The following is a 26699-nucleotide window of genomic DNA, read 5'->3' as shown; positions in this document are numbered from 1 at the left end:
CAATGTAATTCAACCATCTAGCATTTAAAAGAATAATGAAGAGCATTAAATTAAGCCACTGAAAGTCCTTTTGTGAGCATTTGAAAAAGAAACAGTTCAGTATTGGCTTAGAACTGGAGAAATGATAACTACATTGAGAGCTGAGTGTAGACATTGAAGGAATATGTAGTAAAAGTAAGACAAAAAATAAATAAAGAAGAGTCAAGAATAAAGAAAAATGGAAATTAAGGAGTGAAGTGCTAAAGTGATCAATGGCTCCATGTCTGGATGGAGATCAGTGATGAGTGATGTCCCTGAGGGGTCTGTACTGGGACTTAGGCTCTTTCTTATCTTTATCAGTGAAATCAACAGTGGGATTGAGTGCATCCTCAGCAAGCTTGTAGATGACACCAGGCTGTGTGGTGTAGTCAGTGTGCTTGAGGTACAGGGTGCCATCCAGAGCAACCTGGACAGGCTTGAGCAGTGGACTTAGGTGAACCTCATGAGGTTCAACAGAGCTAAGGGCAAGGTCTTACACCAAGGTTGTGGCAACCTCCACTATCAGACATTCAAGATCTGGCTGGACCAGGCTCTGAGCAACCTGATCTCACTGCAGGGATGTTCGACAAATGACCTTTAAAAGTCCCTTCCAACACAAATGATTCTGTGATTCTAAAAATGAGGTGAATTAATATACGTATATATAATCAAAACTTTAAGATAGTATCATAACCAATCTCAATATGCCATTAAATTAATAAGTTGCCTATTACATTTTATTCATTGCATCGTGTTATATTTTATTGTAATGTAAGAATTAAATGTGAAACTGACTTAAAAAGTAATTGGCATTGTCAGTTATATGCACTGTCATGTGTCTAAGGTGAGCACTGCAAATGAATTTTAGAATATTAAAAATCTCATTACTGTCTCACAACTAGGTCGTTAGAATCATTTTAATAACTTAAAGCGTACAGTGGAAGCTAATTCTTAGCTATGGAGAGACCCAGCACTGTATATACTGTGTTATTTTATTTATAAAATTGTTTTAATTTACGATAGCTTAGAAAATAAAGTCAATCTTGAAATCAGCTGATTCATATAAATATAAAAAGCAGACTGCAGCAGAACATTTGGAGGATTAAAAAATTACTTGTTACAAACAAGCAGAGGATTTATTCCAAAGTGTTTTACTCTGAGTTAATAAGAAAGTAGCTTAATAAATAAGAAAAGTGTGTAATGAATTTTTTATCCCTTCCTTTTTTTCTGCTATCTTCAAACGTTAGACTTTATTTTCAAATTTCACATTTACTGCCATTGAAATGCCAGTGGGTAGATGCTTTTTTTATATATGTCTCGTTCTCTGGCATTCTCTTGCATTGTAACAACAAAGCAAAGATAGTATAAAAGGTTTTTTTTTTTGTATGTTTATATGTATATTTAAAACAATTTCTTCAAACATTGTACGGACATTGTGCTGTAGATAAGCTATTGTAATTATAATAAAGTTAGAAAAGGATTATTTATACCTTTGGAAATGACACTAATCTGTTGATGTAAGTTTGAAGAAAATTTTTCTACACTGTTTGCAAACTAACCAGATTTTCCATTTAAATATGTCTGAACAGGTAATGTGGGTATGTAACTTGTGCCGAAAACAACAAGAAATCCTCACAAAATCAGGAGCCTGGTTCTATAACAGTGGATCAAACGCACCACAGAAGCCTGACCAAGAAGGTATTAGAGGTCTGCGGAACGAGGAGGCACCTCAAGAGAAAAAAGCAAAGCTCCAAGAGCATTTGCAGTACCAAGGACCCCCAGGTGACATATCCACACAAGTTTTGGACAAAAACAGATCTCAAGGACTCACCAGGCAAGACTCGATTAAGAATGGTTCTGGAGCAAAGCATCAAATAACAAGTGACACAACATCAGACAGGTAAGAAAGTATTTAATACTTACACTGAAAAGATCTGTTGAATTTATGCTACAAATTTAGTTTTTTTCTTTTTGAGCTTTATCTTATCCTGTATACTATAAAATAGACAAGGGGTTTATTGAAACAACCCTCACAAGAAGCAGCTGAGGAGCCGCTTACTGTGTTCAAATGGTCACAGACAATGTGTGTTCTTCACTCATAAGAAGAATTCATGGAAAATAACAGTTGCAGTGTGACAGAACTTGTCCATGTGCTTGGAGATTTGTTGAATCATAGAGGTGGTGCTGTACCTGAGTGTTTTTGGCTGCTCACTTGGTAACAGAATGTTTGTAATCTAAAGCAAGGCTCAGCAAAGCATGTTAGTAGATGATGGTGAGAACTTTGTGTGATGATTTGAGTCTTTTCATGGTTCCTCAATTTCTTGTTGAGTTCTTGTCATTAGACTAAGGTGTTTTTTTTCGCTTGTTTATCTTAGTGTTACTCAGCAGTGGTTGAAACTATGGCTCTTTTAACACTGATGTATTGGGACCCAAACTTGCCAGGAGATGGAGATAGAATTTCCTTCCCTCTTTCTTAATGCGATTATGCGAAAAGTCACTCTGAGGCTCTCAAGCTCTGCAACTGCACTTTACTGGAACACAAAAGTAAAAACTGTTTAATTAAATAAATTTAATTTCCTTCTAAACAAGATAGAATAGGAATTGAAAAATGTTAGGGAGGGAAAGAAGTGACTTTGCTCATCTGTTTCCATGGAAATGATATCCTCTCTCTCCAGAGGCCTCCACCTGCCTTGGTATTTGGCAGCAAGAGCAGCATCGTCTGGCAGCCTTCCTCTTCCTGCCTAGCTGTAACCTTTTCAACAATATTTATACCCTAAGCTTGAAACAAGTTAGATAGTTATATTATCTTTTACAGCCAATATAATTAAAATCATTTTCCCCTCACCTCTTGAATTCTACCATATTTTATTTCCTATTTTTAAACCTTATCTGAAGACAAATTGATTGTAATTAATCTAAACCTTTTTTGTTTCACTTACTCTGCCTATTGCCCTTTGCTCTGATTTCAGCTGATGGATCCATTTAGTGGCTCCAAGTGCTCCTCCTTTATATTCATGATCTCCGTGAAAATTCGGTACTAGACCTGGCAGCTTAACTTCATGCTAAGAAGTGTCTCTTTTTTTTTCCTATTTTTTTTTTCTTTCTCCTTAATTCTGCAATTTTGCTGGGGAAATGGAATGATAAAGGCATGATACAAACCAACTAACAGCTTTCTTATTAATCTCATCAATAATAACTGAAAATATTTTTATATTCTGTGCATCCAGATATGGAAACGTAGAGATACAAATATATAATTCAGATACATACTATGCATTTACTCTAACCAGAGTATGATAAATATGATAAACATGGACACTATAATGTTTAACAGGAGAAGAATTTGGATTTCATGCCTGAAGCCAGAATCATTCTGCTGATCATTATCAACACTGCTGAACAGAGTGCTCTATCTGAGCACTTTCTATTTTATTTAGTTACTAATACTTGTGTTCCCTAACTAACATGTACAAGCATGCTTAGAGTATATTTATATGTATTACTTGCTCTTGAAGGTTAAAGGGTCTTCAGAATAATTTTCTAGCCTCATATACCTCACGTTACCTTTGGTGGAGATGTCAAAAAGGATGCCCAGTCATCAAAGGCTGATTGGTCGGATGGGCTGTAAAAGGGAAACATTAGCACCTCTGAGAGAGACTATCCTAGAATTCAAACATAAGGATAGGCCATCTATTCAACCTATGTATGCTGTGACCCAGTGCTATTCTCAGCAGTAGTTCTGGGAAGGCTTACAATTTCACTGCATTCAGTGGCTGTTAAGAGGTGAACATAAATATATGATGATCTTTGTTATTGATCAAGTTAAGAAAACTCATGTTATTAATTTGAAACTTACAGTTGCCATCAAGAAATTATATTCAACTTTATTCCTAAAGTCTTACAGACTATGAGCCTTAGTTTCTGAATGCTTCATGTTATGTATTTATTTTAACATTAAGTGAAAGAACCAGAAAGTAAAAAATATGTTATATGGGAGACTGTCACGACAGGCTTTTTAAAATTCTTAAGTCCATGAAGAAATCTGGCTACTCTAACATGATAGGTCATTCCTCTGGGGAAATTAAATCCATGAGAATAATGTGGCAGAATTAAAATGATAACAGGGAAACTGCCAAAAAGCAAGAAGTGTTTAGCAGTGTTGTTTTGTTTTTTTTTTTCCTGTTTACGTTGCACAGTGTAAATAACAGGAGGCAGAAAGTAAGAACAATATTGTCTCTATTTTATTTATGCCCCAAACACGTGAGATATTGCACCAAAAGTAATTTCAAGAGTTTAAAAAACAGTAAACCACTTACAACAAAAAAGTATCTCAAAAACTCCATGTTTTGTAGTTTTTATGAATAGAAATGTCAAATGTAGGTTTTGTGTTTTTTTTTAAAACCTTTTTGATCAGCTTCCTTTTCTGTTGTGGCAATCATTGCTTTGCAGTTCTTTATACCAAGCGCTGTATGTCTGAGCTGAGTGCTGTGGGTTTGCCCTGGTAGGCAGCTCAGCACCACCAGCTACTCATTTCCTGCTGGTGGGATGGGGAAGAGAATGTGAAGGGTAAAAGCAAGAGAACTTGTGGGTTAAGTTAAGGACAGTTCAATAGGTAAACAAAAGCTGTGTGTGCAAGAAGAGCAAAAGGAGTAATTCATTCATTGTTCCCCATCGGCATGCAGATGTTCAGCTGTTTCCAGGAGAGCAAGGCTCCAGTTACACGTAATCGTTACTTTGGAAGATGAATGTTCCCACTTCTTCCATACCCCCACCTTTTTTTTCCCCCCGCTAAGCATGATGCCATATGGTATGAGTTATCCTTTTTTACCAGTTTGGGTCAGCTCCCTTGGTTCTGTCCCCTCTAGGCTTCTTGTGTCCTTCCCCTTCCTCCTCGCTAGCTGGGCAGTGTGAGAAACTGAAAAGTCCTTAGTGTTGTGCAAGTGCTGCTCAGCAACAGCTAAAACAGCAATGTGTTATCAGTGCTATTCTGGGCACAAATCCAAAATACATCACCATATGAGCTACTATGAAAAAAATTATTCCAGCCAAAACCAGTACAGTTGGTTATCTGGAGAGAACTTCGTCACGGAGTAAAAGACACTGTTCATTCTCAGAATCACAGAATGGCCAGGGTTGGAAGGGATGTCAAGGATCATGAATCTCCAACCCCCCTGCCACATGCAGGGCCACCAACCTCCCCATTTAATACTAGACCAGGCTGCACAGGGCCCCATCCAATCTGGCCTTGAACACCTCCATGGTTGGGGCATCCACAACCTCTCTGGGCAGCCTGTTCCAGCACCTCACCGCTCTCTCTGTAAAGAATTTCCCCTGACATCCAACCTAAATCTTCCCTCCCTCAACTTAAAACCATTTTCCCTTGTCCTGCTGTTATCTATCCTTTCAAAGAGTTGATTCCCCTCCCGTTTGTAGGCTCCTTTTAGGTACTGAAAAGCTGCAATGAGGCCACCCCGCAGCCTTCTTTTCTCCAGGCTGAACAAGCCCCGCTCCCTCAGCTCGTTTTCGTAGGGGAGGTGCTCCAGTCCCCTTATCATCTTTGTGGCTCTCCTCTGGACTCTCTCCAACAGCTTCCTGTCTTTTTAGTACTGGGGGCTCCAGACCTGGACGCAGTACTCCAGATGGGGCCTCACAAGAGCAGAGTAGAGGGGGACAATCACCTCCCTGTCCCTGCTGGCCACCTCTCTTCTGATGGAATCTCAGAATCTCAGGAACGTCAAACCATTTCTATCTCATTCCTTTTGCTTTTTAGTATTGAGTAGTACTCAATAGATTTTTGTCCTGTTTTCTTTACTAGCATTATGCTTTATTAAAATAATATTAATTGTTTGAACTGCTAGTCTGACTGTTCTCTGGATGTTGCAACTGTTCTGTTTACAATTGATAGATCTTAAACTGCTCACACACATAGATACTTGAATGTAGATCCTCTTTGATTGATCTGGAATTTGTTGCTTTAAAGAAAGCTGGAATGATTTCAGATTGCACATCATTCTCCAAGGATGTTTTTCTTATATTGGATGTACTGCAGAGGAAGAGAGAAGTCATAAACGATTCAGCAGCAGGTTGTACTTCACACCCGCAGAACAGTTTTTTGTTATTAAATTTTTTTCTACACCATATCCAGTATTTATAATCTACCTTACAGTGTTTTTACTGCTTTTTATGCAGTGAATCTATGGAGAAGGCAGTGGCAGCAGGCACAGTGTTAATTTACTTACTTAGCTATATCATATTTGATGTTGTTTGAGGTGACACTGGCATAATTTGAATTGCATGGAGATTTTATGCTAAGGGCGGTTAAGAAGTAACCGTATGTACTGGTTTTCATAGACTTAATCTTGTGAGCTGAGTTTGGATTCTGATGTAGTATAATGCTGGACTCTGAAAACTACCAAATGATATGAATCAAAGAAATGCAAAATATTACTCCATATAATCCACAGACTCAGAAGTTCCGTTCTGAGGTCTGCTGTGCACAGATGGTGCATTTATGGCTGTATGCACTGCATTCTTTGATTTGTGTGATCCAATTTCACATTAATTCTGGATTACACAAAAAGGCCCTTTTTATTTCATTTTAAGCAAAAGCATTCATGTACTCTATTGTCCTCAAGACCTATGCTACCTATCATTCATTAAGTTTGATTTCCTTTATAGCAAAAGAATGGTCTGAAAAGACATATTCTTCTTTCAGTCATTTTGTAGCATGCTATCAGTCAGTGAAATGGCTGATTTCATTTCTCTGCTTAAGCCAAAGCAAGTGTTTGTAACGTCCTATTAAACTGTGTATAACATCCTGTTAATAAAAGCTGGGGAACAGGAAATGTTAATGCTGATCTAAAGCTTTTTATTGTGTCATTCTCTTTGTCTGAACTGTTAGATCTTCAGGTGACGTCAATATATTTGAGCTGCACAATAATTTTTTATTTTTGCCCTTGGTAAAATGAGTTTTAATGCTATTTTAGTCATTTTTCAGATCTGACATCAGTGGTTTAAATCTTAAATCTTTTGTGACATTCTAGACATGTTGCTTCATACATGAACCTCTTTTGTATATATCTAGCTATTCACAATCCTTTGATAGCTCTCTTGAAGTTGGAAACAAACCGTACATCTTCCTACTGCAAGGTTAGGATAATGCAACTCTTTCTCATCTCCTGTATTTTTTTCATTCGTTCCATTACTGAAAGATAAGATCTCCTCAAAAATATTTTTTTATTCCAAAAATTTTGAAAATGTTGAAAGAAAATTTGTTTGCATGTTTCATGAGTCAGTTTATTTTTCTGCTTCTATCAGAGCCATATAAAAACAAGAGAGTTGGTTCCTGGTATCTGCAAGGTCATGATTTAGTGCAAGACTTGTGAATGAAGCTGCCTGAACCCTCTTCAGATTAACTGTAAGGATATGAGATGAAATCATAAAAAACAGAATGAAAACAACAAATTGAGAGAGTGAGCAGCTGCAGAGTTGCACAACAGCAGCATCCATTTTCCAGGCCAGCAGGCAGATAAAATACATCCTTCTTCCCTCCTTTTCCCTTCTCCTTTCAAAAATACATACTTGTTTTGAGGTTTCATTTTCTATTTTCTCAATTGTTTCTTCTCAGAAAAGAAAAAATGCAGTGTTTTCCACTAACTGTAATGGGTTGAGAAGTATGTTTTATTCTGAGAGAGAACTGCAAACAAGATTGTTGAGACCATTTGGATTTTGAGATGCAGGTTTTCTGAATATATATTTTTAGTGGAATATATACATGTGTGTCTGACATACGGGATTTTTTTCCTATTGCATTACCAGTGGCAGTGAAATGGAAATGATCCAGTGTCCCTTTGCTTCCGTTCTTGGAGAGAGTGCCAGGATGAGCTGGCAGCCTAGAGTCTGTCACTTGGGACTGCAATTTGGGATGCCAAGGTGTGAACAGAGAGAAAAAAGAGACCAAAATGAGAGGGAGGAAGAAGAGAGAGGAAGAATCGGGCATAAGCTAGCTAAGAAACTGCAAAGGGCAGCAGACATTAAATAATGAAAATTCATGTACATCTCTTTCATGTGTCTTTTACAAATAGCTCTTCACTAATTACTGAATTATGAGTGGTTGATACTAAGAACATGAATGACAATTTATTGCAATTTAAAACATGACAGTGCAACGTGAAGTCGGCCACATTTCTTTTAATCAGACTGAAAAACAGCCATTTTCTGATTGTCGCAGTTTTTTTTCTGCCACCTGAACACTTAGGATACAGCACTGTAAAGCAGCCTCTGATTTTGATTGTTTCTGAGTACTGAGTAACTGTAGAGCCCAGTTGACTTAAAAAAATTTGTTCAATCTTTACTCAGGGCTGTGGAAATCAAGAATATTTGGTAAAGTTTTTTACGGTGGGGGTAGTGAGGCTGGAAGAGCTTACCCAGTGATGCAGTTGATGTGCTGTTCCTGGGGGCTCTGAGCCTCCTCTTCTCCAGACTGAACAATCCCAGCTCCCTCAGCCGCTCCTCATAAGTCCTGTGCTCCAGGTCTTTCACAGCTCTGTTGCCCTTCTCTGAACATGCTCCAGGGCCTCAATGTCTTTCTTGTAGTGAGGGACCTTTTCTCTTATAACATCCCTCTTGAGGGTGAGGGAGGAGTTTGGTACTGTCCTTACTGCCTGCATGCAGAGTTTGTGTAAGAAGTTCCTGAAGAGTATTGACATTATTAGTTAATATCCTGGCCTACATATAGCAGGTGTGCTGTGTTTCTACCTGTTATTGCTGCAGTGGGCTTTAGCACCTACATGCTCCCCTAGCTAGCACTGGAAAAGAGGGGCATCTTTTGTCTCTCACCATTACCTTTGCAGAACTGTCCATCAGAAAACTGAAACTGTACAGTTCTGTTCATCTCAGAACCTTGGTTTTGCGGGTTTCCCACTAACATAACTAGTTTCAATGCTAGTAAAACATTCAAGGCATGTGCAGCAGCACTGTGACTGCTGTGTGTTTTTTGAGACTTAATCCTTGTTCTTGCTCTCCCTCCTCTCTTTTTTCCCTCCCCTTTTCCAATTTTCTTTTCTCTGACATATGAAGACAACCACTGAGTTGTGGTGAACTGTTTCTGATGTTGCTGTATTAAATATATATATAGAAAACTTTTTTTTCTTAAACACTAGTCTTGTTTCTGTAGAGTCTGTACTGAGTTGCAAGAGCACTCATGAGCCACTTAGCAATGGGACGTGCGCTTTGGTATTCTTTTCTCAGGGAAAGCTTATTTGTTTGGTGAAAAAAGAAAGAGGAAAGTTCCTTAACTGTAGCAAGTCAAGCCTACCTTAATCAACATTTTGCTGATTTTCTTTTCACCATTAAAGAGTGTGGTAATTAAGTACATAACAGAGAAAGAATTCCATTTTAAAAATATGAACTCAACTGTAACCATTCTCTCAATTTTCTGTCGATTTCAAGGATTTTCATTTTTACAATTTCACAAAGTGTAGAGTAACTTTAGAAAAATAATTCCACTGTAACATGATGTTTGTTTTGCTTTTGTTATTATTTTTTTCTTAATTTTGTGTATTTGTTGCACTGAAGTCTAGCACTACCTCTCTTGACTTTTCTCACTCATGGTGAATGAGCTTAGAGAAGTCTTAATATCCGTGCTGATCCTTGGTATCTTTGAAGTGGATTTTGGCCTTCCTTTGCATTATTATCTGTACATTATAGCTATGTCTTCGACGGCGCAAGAAGACTATGCATAATCTAATATATAAGCACAGGTCTCAGCTGCATCAGAATATTGAACACTTTTATTAAATGTTAACATCAGCTAACAGTTACAGAATTAAATGCTGTTTTGGTTTTAAGCTACACTGATCCTAAAAGAAAGCAATATCAGAAAAAAATCAGGGTAATAGTATTTCTAATTTTTGATTAATGAAGCTGGTACCTTTTGGGGTTGAGCATGTCTTTTCAAACTGCTGTTTTGTTGACCTTGCCCAAACATGAGTGTCTGAGCTCGCTGTGTGTACATAATCCTTAGTTGTGCTGTGCTCTTTCCTTTGGAATCTAATTTCTCTTTAGCAATGTAAATAACAGATATTGTTTGAATTTCATCTTTAAAAAAATGGTGTGTAAAGGTGAATTAGTTACATCTGTGCAGTGCAACTGAGTGAAAAGGCTAATATTTAATAAAATACTCTGCACACTTAAGTTTGTCACTTCTGGTGGCTCAGTGGCTCTGGAATCTGCAGGAGTGCATTCAGTGAATGATCTTTTCTTGTCTTACTTTTTGCCATGGCTGTATGGGCTGAATTAAAGTGAAAAACGAGAATGAGTAATTGTTACTGGCACTAATTCTTTGGCTCTTTCTTTGTGCCTCCAGAAGACACAAATAATAAAGCAATCACTTCAGTAGCACAATGTAAAAGATAAATTACAGGTAAATGGCAAGATTAATAGTTTTAGTAAATATAAACCTATTTGATTGTCACATTTGAGGAAAAAAAAAGCAACACCTGAAAAGTGAATATAGCATAATAAGACTAGAGTAGCTGTGTTTTCAGAATTAAATATTATGTCATTAAAAGCCACTATTATTTTGTTTTCTGCCTTGTCTTTAGCATGATTATTCTGTGTCTGTTTCTGCCCCTTCTTCAAGCTATATCCTTGTTTGTCTCTTTGTTCACTCTGGAGCACTGTTTTTTTTTAATTATTTGTTTTCTTCATCTCTTTCTCACTGGTCTGAGTTCTTAACCAAACTCTGGCTAGACATCAGAAGTGATACACTTCTGGTATTCCTTCGCTGAAGGACGAATCTTCTTTTCTCTGATCTGGTAATTTTCCTTTCCCCCAGCTCTAGCTCACCTCTCTTCCTCAATCGCCAGAAATTCTTAAGTCTTTTTCCAGATCTGTAGTCAGGTAAGTGAGCAAACTCTCCCAGACTTTGAGAATCCTTAATTTTATGCCTTTATGTGAAAACAAACCTCGCTGTTGTCAACTAACTTGAAGGAACTATTCCCATTGTAAGTAAGCAGTTACCCGTACCAGCAAATTGGTGCAGTGCAATATCATTTCGAGTTCAGTAGAAAATGTAGATCATCTGAGGTCAGTAACTTTCAACTGAAAAGTGCAGTTTTAAGTTGCAAGGTAATACCAGCGTATGATATGCAGTGGGTTGTGTTTATGTGCCTTAATACTCAGAATATGCTCTGACATCCCCGCACTGTGCAGCTCTGTGCCCTGCGGCCATGCGCTGCTGTTTCAGAAGGTGACATCAGAAAGTACCCGTTTCTGCAGGACTGGGCTCCCAAGAGGTGTTACTGGGGAGCTCAGGATCTTGTTCATACAGTAACAGCAGGTTTAAGTTGCTCCAGTTTTCCCAATTTCTGATTCAGTGTTCTGTCAGCTGATTCTATGTGCTTGACTGGGTTCCTATATGTAGTTTATCTGCCGAATAAGTTTTTGTTATGCAGTTTGCAATAGTATAAAACACAAACTTTCTACAGAAAACCCATGTTCTTGGGCAAAAAGAAAACAGCAGGAATGGCCCGGCCCTTATACTAGTATTTTGATAGAATGCTTTACATTTTAGCTGCAAGTTTTTTTTTTTGGTTGTTGTTTTTGTTTTTTTTTGTAATGACTTAGCAAAAATCTGTGCTTGAACTTTAAGTGAAAGACTTCCACAATGCTTCATTTCAAGAAAAATGAAAAGTCACTGAAGCTGATGAGATTTAACTGGAATGCATCTGAATTTCTCTGTAGTGCCAAATAAAGTGGAAAGCTTAAGCAAGTCATTAGATTCCAAATCAGCACACAAAACATTTTTTTTTTTTTCCCCCAGAAGTAGAATAATTGTAATTAAACCTTTTTGACTCTGGCATCACATCCTGGGCTGTAAAAAATGGGCCTTCCTTAGTTGTGTCTTCATGCTTCAGTTAGAACTGTGAGAAATATTCTAAGCTAGAAGAGGAATCACAATTAATTTAATAACCTCAACTCCTGAATTTCAACGAGTCAGCAAGTCAGCGGTTAATTCAACCATTTCACCTCCTCATGATTCTGAGATAATTGCTTTTTTTTTTTTTTTTTTTTTTTTTTTTCTGAAATGGACCTCTAATTATTTATCTTTCTGAATCATTCCTTAAGAGGAAATAGCATGAAAAAGAACTCTTGAAACAAAACAAATTTAACTTGAGTTTTCAGTTTTTAAAAACAATATTTATTTTTGGGTGATTCCCATGTCATGTTCAAGTAAATGTGTTGATTTCATTTAGAAAATATATGTGCATATTTGAAGAATGGAATTGAATCCTTGAATAAAGGAGAATTAAGTAAAGGAAAGAAAAAGCAATTCAAGAGTTACTTGGCGGGATTTCTTTGATGCAGAGATTCTTTTGCAAATGAGAATATCATTTGTAAAGCCTCTGAGAGTCAGAGTGAGAAGGAAGAAAGAAATATGTCAGTGAAAGAATGGAAAAAAGGAGGAATATCTTGTAGATGATGCTCTTAAAACAGCTAATGGAGATTTGGATATTGAGGCCAGTGCTAGCAGCATCTCAGCATTTTCTCCTCGACAAAATTGATTTGGATGATGATGGGCTACTTTGCCGTACAGTCTGATGCACTGGAATATATGGTGACAGTTCATTCTTACACTTCTTAATCCTCTTCCAAGTAATTAAGGGCATTTGTAAGTGTTGAAAGCCTGCAACACATTTTCAGTTATTCACAGAAGCTGTCAGATCAAAGTTAATCTTGGGGAAGCTGAATAAACCAGGAGATGTCCCTCAAGACAAGCATTTTAGATTTTGTTCTCTAAGTAGCATGTGGGTTATTCTATTGGAAATATTTTTACTCTGTGAAAATGAGATTTATTTGGAAATTTGTACCATAGCAATCACCAAGTATTATGAAGCTTAGTAGTTATGAAAACAATAAATTATAAAATTAATTTACACTCTCCCAAAAGCTTTTAGTGTAATGGCCAGCACTACCACTACTCCTCTAGCATAAAACTCAAGCATTGAGCCAATGTCTTTCCTAATTAAAATATTTACATTATGTCTTAACACTTCTAAAACAAAAGCTGTATGATAGTGTCAAAGAAAATGAATTCCAGAGGTGTGTGATCATTAGGAAAATATTCTTCTGGTATTCCAATCAGCTGAAGATAGGAGCAACTGAGGACACCGTAATTATTATAATGACACGGAAGGAAGATAAATTAGTCTCTCTGAACTGGTTCCCAAGATATGGAATGCTCCAGCTTTTATCCAGTGCATTAAATTACAGCAGAAATTAATAAACAACTCATTGCATACTTGTGTTCTCTTAGCTCCTGCTTCCAGAAGACAAGAAGGCTAATCTTTCTGTCCTTTAGAGAATGACCTAACTTCTAGTTTACATGTACTTGTTTATCACAGATCACCTGGACACTCAGACACACATCACAAGTTTGGAGGCCCTCACAGGTCCAAATCAGTCATCTGAAAGCAGGGATTCTGCAATAAATTTTGTGTGATATTGTCTAGATGACTGTGTGAATGTATAAAAGTAAACTCCAGTTCACATGAAATGAGAGCCAACGTGGCCATGCCGTGAAGATGAACGTAACCGTTATTTTCTTTTTGTCAAGAGGAGCATTATGATCAAGTTGCTCACCAAAAAAGTGTTTGAAATGTTTGTGTAAAGATTTCATCCAAAGAGGATGATGATAAGTATTTATTTCACAAAGAAGATACTATTTCTGCTAGTTCTCTGCCTCTTTACCCGAATGTTCATATTGTCTTAGTTATGACGCAGTGTGCTTTTACGTTGTTGGGAATCATCAATGTTCTGTTGTAGGATTTAATTTTTGCTGTCTGTTTTGTGCTAATCATGTCTTTTTTGAATTGGTAGAATTTGGAGTGTAATAGATGTAAGTGGTAACCATCTGAGGAAATGAACTTTCACCTTGTTTAAGTCATGCTGATGTGATAAGTAAAATGTCTGAGAACTTTTAATGCATGTGTTTTTGGCTTCTATTTTTAATATCTTACATTACTAATCATGCATAAAATTTTTCTAGTATTGTTTTAAATTGCCTTTTGTTTTTTGAAAAATGAAAAGTGAGAATTTCTGATGAAACTGAAGAATAGAAATCTTTTTTTTTTTTTTTTTTTTTTTTCCTGAGCAGATGAAGTTTTCAGCAGCGTAGAGGCATTGTTACAAAAATCAATCACATCTCTGTTCTAGGCCAGCACCTCTTGCCTAGTGAGATACACCTCACTGGTGAACCATCCAGAACTGCAAATGAGGCATAAAGCAGGATTCATGTACTGTAATGAGGTTCAAAGAAATAGCAATTGATTGTGAGTCAGGTGAAGGTTAAATTGTGTGAAATATACTACTTTAAAGCATGCAGTCTGCAAGGTGTAGCATCTACTGCATATATTGCTTGCTGTGTGAATGGGTTTTACATTTACTCCTCTGCTTATTCAGCCAGAATGCAATGGCTTACTGTTTCTGCTGGGTAAGTCAGCTATTCCTTTAGGGAAGAAAATTAAGTTTTAGTTAGAGCTTTTCTAACTCTCATTATCTGATTCTTCTATCTTCATAACATTCATTTAAGACTTAAAAAATATTACATCTAAATTCTTCTCTTGCTTGGAGAAGCTGTGGGTACCCAATCCCTGGAGATGTTGATGGCCAGGTTGGATGGGGCTTTCAGCAACATGAATGAGAGGCAGATGTCCCTGCCTGTGGCAGAGAACTTGGAACTATGCAGATGATCCTTAGGGTCCCTTCCAACCCATTCTATGATTTTGTGATACTATATTTTATATTACAAATCTGAATATGCACAAATGAGTTTATTCCTATCAAAAGCTTAACAGAGATAGCTATTTCAGTAAATTTTCAGACACTCTGAATGAAGTGGGGAACTGATTATAGGTTCATTTAAAGAGCCAGAATTAATGGGCATTCTTTTATGGAGGGAAACAGATGCATTCTTTCTATAGGAAGACTTCCAGTTCTACAGACATGAAACAAAATTAACGATATGAATGAATTATTTTGGTACAAAGTAGAATTATTAAGGTTGAAAAAGTATTTTCTATATTTATTAGACAAATAGGTGATTTCTTTTTTATTTGCCAAAAGAAGTTTCTCCCCCAGCAGCTTTTTAGATTTTTTTATTTAGAGTTAATTTTGTCCTTGGCCAGGGAAATGAGTCAAAAAACATGCACTTCTAGATTTTAGGGTAAAACTTTTTTTTTAATGTAGGAGATCTGTGGTCAATAAGAATATTGAATAAGAATAAGAAATAAGAAAAAAAAATAAGAATAAGAAAACATGCAGATCCATTAAATTCATGAGTTATGAGCAATCAGCTGGGAAGGGAAAATGGAAAGGATATGTAACTTGGATTTTCCTTCTGACATGGTATCTGAACACAGTCAAGGCAGGTATTTGAAAGTGTTCTTAGATTTGGCAATAGAAATGCAGTCATAGAAATGCAATAGGCTATATTAATATCTCCTAAATAAGGTACTTATACAAGCATAAGAATGCTTAACTAAACCTTTTTGGGACACTTACAAGTTTTAGTCATATGAATTGTTTTTTACATGTTCCTCTTTTTCTCAGCTTATTATACAGGAAGAAAAACATGGCACATAGGCATTTGTATTTAAAAGGAATAAAACAGTGTTTAATTGGCAACGACAAACTTAAAACTTAGTTTTCAGAACTGACAGTTGAGAGACTTGGGGCTCTTAAGCCTGGAGAAAACTTCAAGGTGACCTTATAGCAGCATTCCAGTACCTGAAGGGGCCTATATGAAAGCTGGGGAGGGACTTTCCATAAGGGCACGTAGCAACAGGATGAGGGGAAATTACTTTAAACTGGAAGAGGGCAGATTTAGACGAGATGTTAGGAAGAAATTCTTTACTGTGAGGGTGGTGAGGTTGCCCAGTGAGGTTGTGGATGCCCCCTCCTAGAAGCATTCAAGGCCAGACTGGATGGGGCTTTGAGTAACCTGGTCTAGAGGGAGGTTATGATATAACCAATAGCAGGGGGTTGGAACTGTATGATCTTCAAGGTCCCATTCAACTGAAACTATTCTGTGATTCTAAAATATTGTTTTGAATGTCACTGAATGTATAGTATTGTTGCCAAGATTCTGGAATCCAAAATAATGTGAAGTTACACCTTGTGATGTAACAGCATACTGCTGAAGTTGAGTTTTTTTGTTTGTTTTTGAGTTTGTTTGTTGAAAAGTGGAGGTAGAATCTGTTTTATTTAGAAACAGTTTCTACATTTGAGAATTTAATCCAGTATATATGACACTTAAAACAACAAATGATCAGATGCCTGTGCAAACCCATCCTGAAACTCAAACACTTCTGTTTTGACATTGTCTAATGATGGATGCACATTGGAAGATACAATCAGAATCAGAATCAGAAAACTATTGGAGAATAAATGCTCTCATATACTTATATATACACCTAATATTAGTGACCAGTACGTATAATATTAGTTAGTTCATATTCACATAGGGACTGTTTGTTCTAAATTTGCTTAAATTATGAGCAAAGGATAGATCACTGTAGTAACAAAAAGAACTAACTAAGATTTATTCATAAAAATGCCCTACATTGTAAATATCTACCACTTTTATCAATATGATCTGTACCTGTCCTGAGTTCTGCAACCATCTGAGAAAGCGGCTTGTTCTTTCTGATTGAATTCACTTGGTTTCCAGTATACATTTTTAAATATATATTGTTTAGGATATTAGGAAAACTGCTGATGCTGATTACAAACTCTTTCCCTCTGTCCTGTTTTCAGTTGCCTTGCAAACATAAAATGACTCTGGCATTAAGATTTTAGCATTCACAATTTTCACAATTTTCTCCTTCTCAGGTGTGAATCAGAAATAAGACAGTGATGCGTTGTGGTTTAATGTGGCAGGCAGCTGAGCACCGCACACCCTTTTGCTCACTCTCCTGCTCCCAGTGGGATGCAGGAGAGAATCAGAAAAAAAAAAAAAGGTAGAACTCGTAGGGAACTCATAGGCTCAGATAAAAACTATTTTCTAAGACAGAAAAGAGAGAGAGAAATAACAAATTAGAGTTATTTATATATGTATGTGTGTGTGTGTGTGTGTGTGTGTGTGTGTGTGTGTGTGTGTATGTACAAAACAAGTGATATACAGAGCAACAGGATATACAGGTCAACACCCTCTGGCTGATGCCCATCCAGTCTCTGAGCACAGCAGCCCCCCTGGGCAGTTCCCCTCGGTTCTATAGTTTTTCACATGATGTCATAAGGTATGGAGTATCCCTTTGGCCACTTTGGTTCAGCTGTTCTGGCTCTGTCCCCTCCCAGCTCCCTATTGCAGCTGGACCCCTTGCTGGCAAGGCAGTGCAAGAAGCTGAGAAACTGAAATGTCCTTGGCGCTGTACAGCACTGTTCTGCAACAACTAAAGCATTAGTGTGTTATCAGCATTGGTTTTCTCCTGAAGCCAAAACATACCATTATACCAGACACTGTAAAAAAAATCTCTGTCCCAACTGAAACCAGGATATGAAGTCACAGCAACAGGGCTAGATACAAGGCCCTGCAAGCTGCTTTCTTCTGTGTTTTATGAAGTGCCCCAGCAATAGAAGCTTTTGGTTTCACTGTGCAAGTTGTATATATTGTATAATCTTCAGAAGAGTGAGGACAGAGATATGAGAAATAATTAAAATTAAACATTTTGTGTAATTATTTTCAGCTATTCTATGTTTTATCATATTTAAAATTTCCCGTATTGTCTTTCAGCTAATGTATTAAAGCGAATTCCATGGAGAGGTTTTTGAAGCCATAATCTATACTGAGAAAATTAACCAATAAATGAAATTTGCTCCTGTTAAAAATAGCTTTAAGATAATTGTTATGAAAGGGATGACTGGTTCAGAGTCCACTGACTTGAAGAAGGAGAACTGTTGTGCTAGAGTCTATAACCGTGAATAATTTTCATATTTGTCCAGTTTGTTTGCTTATTTTTTCTATCTTACTCATCGTGAAATGCGCAGTTGGTGTGGTCAGTGCCAGTTAGGATGTATCCACGCTGGGCCTAACAGCAGGATTTCCCGGCTGAACATATGGCGCATTTCCTACTATCTGCAAATAAGGAGCAAAATCAGAATTAGCATTGTGTTATCTGAGTTTCCAAAAATGTAGATTTTTTTAACACTGAGATTATTTATTGAACATTGATATCTTTTTAACAGTGAGAATTGACAAGTCTTCATTTTTTTTTCCTTTCAGAGATTTAAAGTAAGCCATAATCTGTCAAAATAAAATAAAATCTGAGTTTCCTGTATACTGACTATATAGGTAAAGCCATGTGTCATGGTTTAGAAAGTTTAGAAAGTTTTAAAAGCCATATTAATCAGTAGATCACAACTAATACAGTCTTCTATTTAGGTTATGAGGAGATACAGGGAAGTGAAGCAGAATTTCAGCACATGAGTTAGGGACAGTTGGCACTTCTCTGCTTAGGAAGTGCAAGGCACTTCTAGAATCTTATGTCAGGACTTGGCCTTTTGGACTGATGTAGTGTACACTCATCAGTTTTCTTTGGAGTTTGTCCATGTGGAGATTAATTGGGTCTTTCTCCTACAATGATGCTGATTTTCACACAACTTGTGAAATTTAAGTATTTTAACATTTATATCTCTTTTTCCAGTTTGGCTGAAATTAACGGTTATCCTCAGTCATGGCAATGGATGATGATATAGATAGAAAAAGCAGACAGACTACCCAGATTTCAGAGTTTTCTATCTCTGCGTTCAAAATATGTAACTTAGGCTATTGGAGAGGATAGATTATTATTATATGGAGGAATGGGAGGAAGGTGAAGAACTATTTTTGGAAAGAAGGACATTGAAAAGAATTATACAAATATGGAAATAAAGAAATGTGAAACATATTGTAATAAAAACACAAACAAGAAATACCTATGAGTTTTAATGGTTGGATACTCAGATGAACATACATTTGCTGACATTACTGTAATTGTTACTGGATATTTTTTGTGATGAGGTTTGGTGTCTTAGCTGGAATTTCCATATCTTCCATCTTAGACCTGTGACCTGACTACCAGGGAATAAAATCAGTATCACTTTTCCATTCTCAATAAATGTTTAACTCAGTGAATTAAATAGTTCTTTGAATATTTAATTGTTTTATGGGAAAGAGAACTGCCTGAACAGCAAAAGTAGATTCCATTTGGATTAACCAAGGGGACGTTGATGTGGACTTGGTGGGCATATCTGAGGAAGGTAAAAGAGAAAGTTGGGACTCAGTTTTCTGTGTTCCCAGGCATTGTTCTAAGTGCTGGAGTTCCTGTAATAAAAAGAAAGGTTTGTTTTGAATGGCTGCTCCTGCACCAGCTCAAGAAGTGGATTCGTTGTTGGAACTCTTGAGCAGAGACTGATGCTTCACTGCAGCCTGGATTTAGGTAGTTTTATCCTTCTGGGATAGGGGCTTTATCTACATCCCTCTCTTTACTATTTATAATCCTAAATACTCAGAGTACTGGCTTCTATGATTTCTGTGCATGTGTGTTTAAATTTCAGTTGATGATTTTGTCTTAGTGCCTGAAAATCTCTTATGTGAAGCTGAACCTTTGCACACTGATGTGCGCTTTACACCTGAAAGTCTGACTGCATTTTATTTTCAGTAGCTAAGTGAAATGTCCATTCTAATACTGAATTAAGTTAGTTTTTTAAAATCACATCCAACTTTGGAGCATTGGTTTGCTAATCTGACCCCAAACTAGTAGTTACTGAAGTACTAACAGTAATAATATAACAATGGGCAATGTGCAAGGCCACTCTTCTTACTTACTGTTTGAAAAGTATTTGTTGAGGTGTTTTTTTCTGTCACAGTGAGAACGGTCCAAAATTTTTTACCTGAAGTATTTAGATGTTTCTGTAGGGAAGATAAGAGAGCAATGATATATGCATTATAGTGATTTATGTATTATTAGTTACCCAGTTTTATTAGTGTCCAGATAAAAAAAATGTATGTTTCACTTACTGTACATTAAAAAAAAATGGTAACTCCCAAATTCAAAATAAGTGATGGAATCAAGCCATATCTAGTAAAAAAAGAAGGGAAATTATTCAAAATTGTATTTCATAATATCTTTTGTCAGAGAATGATCTTACATTCCTTATAAGACCTTATTTTAATGATTTTGCATGTCTTCAACTTGCTTAAGCTATAACTTTCTTTGAAATGGTTTTCTGTGTGGCTGTCATGAAGAAGTGATGCCAATAAGTAATGTTCAAGATGATGTATTTGTACATATTGTCAAGTTTCTTTGTATAATAGATTTAAGAGCTTTCTGAATTCTAGCATCAAGAATAAGGTTAATCTTATATTTGAACTACAAATTTTTTTGTGAGTTGAAAAACAGCCATGCGTACTTGGGAACCTTCTGAAAGAACCTTTCTTCCTGTTTGTAGCTGGACAGTGTTTATAAAGTTTCAGCTTGGCTAAAGAATTTAGTATCTGTATGAATGTAAGTGGAGCCGACTTTATGAATAAAATGAGCCTTTCCCAGGCTTTCCTTTTCATTTTGAAATGGGCCATTTCAATCAAGTAGTTTTGCAGACTATCTTAGACTTGTTTTTCCTGTTCTTTACAGGAACAAAATCCTTAAGCATTTTCTTTTCATAGCTATGAAATCCTTTATAAAAATGAGTCATTTAAAAATTTATTAAGAAGTGTGTGTACATAAGTGTCCTCAAATGTTAGGAAAGGCCAGAATCACGAACCCTAATGTTTTGTTTACCTTTTACGTGTAGAAGTACAGAATAGGGACTGTTTTGAAAAAAAAAAAAAAAGCTTTTCTTTCAGTGTATGTATTGGAGTTTCAGAATGTGTGGCTTGAAGAAGTGAAAAGGAGATCTCAAGTAGAAAGGAAGTTAAATATCAAATGGGAAAAAAATATTGCTACCTTTCCCAGAATTCTTACACAACGCTTCCAACATGAGAGTGCAGAGGATATAATTTTTCAAAAATGAACCTAAATCACTCTGCCCTTCACCACGGGAAAATATCCCAATACAAAAAATGCTGAAACATTTCAGGATCACTATAAGGGTTGGAATAAGGTAATTAGCGCTGGCACTGGTTTATTCTCCAACTTTATTAGCATGCAGGACATAAATGGTATAAGTGGTTCCATGGACTTCATTGTTTGTCAGTTCCATTCTGGTTCTGAGAAGATGTGCGTTTCAGAGGGAACAACCCACTCTGCTCATACTCCTTTATTCTGTCCCTTCCGTTCTTTTGCGATGTTCTTGTTATGCCAAATGTTTTTTTCATTCTTCTTGGCCCAAACGATTACGTTCTCTCTAAGAAGAGAGTTTAGTAAGAAGTCTACCTTACAAAGTGAATATAATAAATGTGGGAAGAAATTATGTCTTGGCCAAAAGGACCTCTGTGAGAGCAAAAGAAAGATCAGGAAAGGAACTTGTTTGTTTTTCTGTAGCATATTTATATTTTGAAGTTTCAATATATATATATATATATATGTATGTATATCTATATCTATATCTATTTGACAGTAAGTTCAGTCTTGATTGAAAATTACTGGTATACAAAAATGAACAGGGGTACAAAAATGTACAAAAAACCCCCACATCATTATAGTTGAGTTTTCTTCTGTTTGCAACTGTGGAGCATATGCCTTTAAAAATGTATCCCCTTTTATCTTTTTTGAATTAACCAATATCCTTGCTTGAGTAAATGCTATTGATTCCTTACTCCAAAATAAAATGAAAATCTGAGAAATTTTAAATATATATCCTATATCTCAGTAGCTTTGTTGCAATTTTACAGACGGTATCCTACGACTTCTGTATTGGGTGCATTAAAAAGAGCATGGCTAGCAGGTCAAGGAAGTGATCCTCCCTCTTTACTCTGTCCTACTGAGGCCTCGTCTGGAATACTGTGCCCAGTTCTGGGCTCCTCAGTTTAAAAAAGACAGGGATCTTCTAGAGGGAGGCCAGCAGGGGGGCACAAAGATGATGAGGGGCCTGGAGCATCTCCTGTATGGGGAAAGGCTGAGAGACCTGTGGCTTTTCAGCCTGCAGGAGGGAAGGCTGAGAGGGGACCTCATAACTGTTCATAAATACCTAATGGGTGGGAGCCAAATGGATGGAGCTCTTTTCAGTGTTGTGGAGCAATGGGATGAGGGGCAAAGAGTTAAAACTGGAAGTTGCATAGAAATGTCTTTACTGAGAGGGTGACAGAGCACTGAAACAGGCTGCCAGGAGATGCTGTGGTGTCTTCTCTGGAGGTATTCAAAACCCTCCTGGACACTTTCTTGTGCGACCTGCTGAAGGGAACTGCTCTATCAGGGGGGTTGGACTGGATTATCTCCACAGTTCCCTTTAATTGCTACGATTAAGTGACTCTGTGAAAAATTTCTGTAGTACTTCAATATCTGAAAATGAAGACACAGGTAAAAGTCGAATATCTGGAACTTGTTTGCAACTACAAGAAAATTTTGACTTTGATGACCACGCACAAGTCACACAGAAAATTGAAGCACATGTTCAAATATTGGTCTTGTAGTTACTGCATGGTCAGCATTGACTCCATTCCATTATACAGTGCATATGCCGCTAATAATTACTTGAATAACCTGAATCATTTGTAGCAAGATGATTCCATTTCTTGCAGCAGATTTGTAAATGTTGTCATTCAGATGCAATTATATAAAGGCAAAATTTCCTATATAACAAACAAGAATTTCCTTGTAATATGGACAAGGTATGGTTACCAACTGTTAAGTTTTCATTTTAGTATACCACAGTAGCCCTAAATAATCAGTAGTTCCTTCTCTAGTAAGTCAACGATTTTCTAGACAGGTATCTTAGTGATTTTAACCAGATGATGTAACTACATTTCTCAAATAGAAATGTTTCCAGTGTGCAATAGGAATAAATGCAGAGATTGAAAACTGTTTTTTGTAATACTTGGTAGATTTTTGTGCAAAAATAGGAATATTTAGCAATAATTCTGCTAGTTAATATTTTCTCTGTTCTTTTTTGACACATCAAAAAAGATATTGACAGGAATATCCCTTTCGGAAAGGCCTGTAGTTGAATTTGCTCCTGTTTCTTTTTTTCTTCTGTTTCTTTTTCTTTGAAAAGTGGAGCTGTAGCTGCCATTCTTCTGGCCAAAGAAGCCTGGATAAGAACTCCCTTCTGAGCACATCAAAAGAACACTTTAATTAGCTGGAAGGTTGCTTATTCTTATATCTACCGGGATTAAAATTGCTTTCACTGAAGAACTTTTGTAATGGTCCTCATTTTCTGTTGGTTTATTTGGAAATTTTGTAATTAGTGCTCAGATGTTAAAAGCTGTGCATAGAAGTTGAGATTTTTTGAGGGAAATCTTCTCAATTGTTATTTTTCAATTTGATGGTAGAATATATTCTGTATTGTTACGTAATGTTATCCTCTAATCTGGCACATGTATGGAAAGAAAAGAGGAAAAAATAGGTTTTGTAGTCAGGGATACTTATTTTCTGTACTTTCAGGGGTTTTCACCATGCATGTTGTGTGGCAGAATTTTATTATTATCCTCTATTAAAAAGCTGTTTAACTTCCTATCCTGTATCTCCACCGAAGCAGAGGCTTCTGAAACAGTGGAGAGTTTTCCTGGGAGTAGGCAGGCATGAAGCACCAGGGACGTGATTGATTTTGCTTAGTTCTATCATGGTTGATTCTGTGCAATACACTTTTAAAGGGTGCTGATGACTTATTACAGATAGAAAGATAGATAGGAATGCAGATACTCCTTTTGGTGATTTTTCAAGTTTTGGACTTGATGTTTCAGTACAGGACCTTGCAGAGCAGTTAGGTGTGGGATGTGTGCTGTTTGTCTCAGCCATGAATTGGTATTACATTTAAATATTTGCAGTGAAAAGCCTGTTATCTCATGTAAGGTACAGTATAGCTTTTCAGAAGAGACAGAGTCTATTGTTACAGTCTCTGCTACACGTTATTTACAGTATGAAGAATGCTTTTAGAGTGGTCTTTCTGAGCTGTGCATTTGAAAAAAAAATTGCCTTTACATTAAAAAAAGAGAAAGAAAAAGAATAAGACTTGCATACACAGTCACCGGTGTTAGTCATTTTACAGGGGAGGGAAGGAGGAAAGGAGGAGGGGAAGATGCAGAAATCCTCCTCCTCTTAGAGAGTGTAGTAGCAGTGTGAGGATGCCTTGTCCTCATTTTTATTACTTCTGAGATTTTATTGCTGGCAGCCAGATGTGCTGAAACTCCTGACGACAGCATCTATTCACTACGTGTTTTTAATAGGCTTAGAGAAATATGAGTAGTGTACATGAAAGCAGCTCAGCTTCACACTTCAGCTGGGAATGCCCAAAAAGCTTGCTGCTGTTTAGAATTCTTGCTACAGTCAGGAGAAAGCCGCACGGGTGCTAAATCTTCTACGACTGAATTAGAAGAATAATGACTGTACAATTAACTATCAGCCCCTGCTCACTTAGGCACAGTTTTTACAGAGATCAGGAGAAATATGGAACTTGATTGGCATGTTTGCATTTGATGGCGTGTACAAAATAGGTGACTTTTAAGACAGGTGGTGAAGAAAAATAGAAGGAAAGAGAAAATGCAATTTGAGACACTGCGCCAGGTCTGCAATTCTGTTTTATCTCATTTTCATGGGGTTTTCTCATCCCCTCCAAATATTTTACAAAATGATCTTTTTGGACAAACGCTGAACAACACGAGGTGAGTAGAAATGAAACATATTTCCCTTACTGTTTTTATGCCTAGGCTGATAGTAACCTATTTGCATGCTTTTCTGTACGATACCTTTATAATTACACCCTTAGATATTAACATTTTTATGGTAGCAACAACTCTATTCTGTTGGTGCTTTTCTGTTTTATGTAAGGATTTGAATGAGAACTCAGGCTGCAGAAATAAAACCTGCACAGATAGAATAAAACAGTCAAGATGGATATGTATCTTTCAAAAACATTAGCTGCCATTAGCAGCTAGCATTATTAGCTATAATCCTTAAAGCATATTAAATATTCATAAACAAATTTGTCTGAGAAATTGATTTCTGCACGGATGTGGCAGTGAAAGGATTAAATGCTCAAAGATGTGCTTGTTTAACAACGTATAATTTGTTGGAAGATGTAAATTAGCAGTCCTGCATGCCATTTGCAAAACAGGCAGAAAGCAGTTTCTTATTTTTAGAGAGCTTGGATTCTGTGTGTGATGCTCTTCAATAATCTTTTTAACTAGCCAAATTACAGCTGCTCAGTGGATGCTTTGCAGTAGGTCAGTCAGCTCTGTAGGCTATTCTTTTATGTAGAGCTATTTTGTGGAAATGAGAAATGATAGAGAGAAGTTGTTGTTTATTTGTATCAGATGGTTATTAAATTGCTTTCTTAGCTTTATATCTGAGAGTAAATGGAATTAATAGCAACTCATTTTTCTTGCATTATTCAGAGAAGATGGGCTGTAATACTGATGTTTGGAACTTTTTCATGCTGCTATTAAATATTAACTGTAAAAATGATTAAGAATTATCTCAAAAAGGTAGTGAGTGCAGATCAGGGAGAAAATGAATCCTGTGGGTTTTTATAAAGATAGTGCACTGATGGAAACATTCTGGAAAAAGGGGGGAAGTAATATTGCAGAGACTATATCCAGCATTTTAATCTTCTCTCTATCTGTGGGAGAAATCCCTTTTAAATGGGATTTTCTTTCTTGAATACGATGGTATTTGTACTTAATACTTCAGAGAACTGTTATTTCCCAGAACATTGTTCAAAGGATTCTATCCTTACTGCTGATGGCTTTCTTTAAATAAATATTGTAATTTTTCTTTTTTTTTTTCTTCTTTTTTTTTCTTTTTCAGTTACTGCTTTCAACTTTGAGTACCTCAGCTGTGAATTTTCAGTCAGGCACGCAGAGCCGTGCAGTCAGATTTAGTAATCAGTTTCAGCTTAGTGAATTAAGATTTTTCTTAGATACAAATGAAATCTGTGTTCACTGAGAATTTTCTTACATCCCTTCACTGTGCTGTGAAGTATTTGAAGCTTGACAAAATGGAGCAATAATTCCTACATATTATCAACCATGATTGCAGAGCAGTGCCTATTTCCAAGTGCACAGTTTCAGGCCTGCAGTAACCAAGCCCTTAGCAACTGTTACAGTTGTCTGCAAACCAGTTCCTGCTTCTCTGGGTACGGTGTTGCAGATTGAAGTGCATGCATTCTGCAGATCAGTGTTCATGCTTTTCCTTAATTTTTTACAGATACGTGTACATGGTGCTTTTAGGGGCAAGTCTCAGGCAAAAGCTGCAAGCTACAGCAGTTTTAATGGTAAAGACATCAAAGAAATATTTTATTGCATTTGTGGTGCCTGAGATTTAGAGTTACATTTATTTGAGCAGACCGGCAAAGGAGAAAGGATTACCAGGAAACCCAGCCTACCGCCGAGTATGGGCTGTCTTGTGTAGCATGAGAATATTTCTGCATTGAAAAGAAGCTCCATAGGGTTTTTCTGCTTTTGGCTCAAGAAAACGTGCTATTTTTTAACGACATGCACCACTAATTGTGAGAGACAAGTTAGCTGTCTGTGTTCTCTAAGTTAAACT

At 36.7% G+C, this 26699-nt stretch overlaps 1 protein-coding gene across 21 annotated transcripts in view; it reads left to right on the top strand.

The window, feature by feature from the left end:
* RIMS2 (regulating synaptic membrane exocytosis 2) overlaps positions 1-26699 on the top strand; it is a gene marked incomplete at both ends in the record, with an annotated part of 434834 nt that overhangs the window by 115578 nt on the left and 292557 nt on the right. For 12 of the 21 annotated variants that reach the window (XM_079533452.1, XM_079533450.1, XM_079533460.1 and 9 more), the window contains one exon: positions 24693-24814. In XM_079533452.1, coding sequence (XP_079389578.1) covers positions 24693-24814 — 122 coding nt within the window. Of the gene's footprint in view, positions 1-1607; positions 1919-24692; positions 24815-26699 lie in introns of those variants that run through there. The other 9 variants (XM_079533467.1, XM_079533463.1, XM_079533461.1 and 6 more) reach the window with 1 other exon arrangement.

Source organism: Tetrao urogallus (assembly GCF_951394365.1).
Source record: "Tetrao urogallus genome assembly, chromosome: 3".
NCBI lineage: Eukaryota > Metazoa > Chordata > Aves > Galliformes > Phasianidae > Tetrao > Tetrao urogallus.
This window is presented reverse-complemented; position numbering and strand designations above follow the sequence as displayed.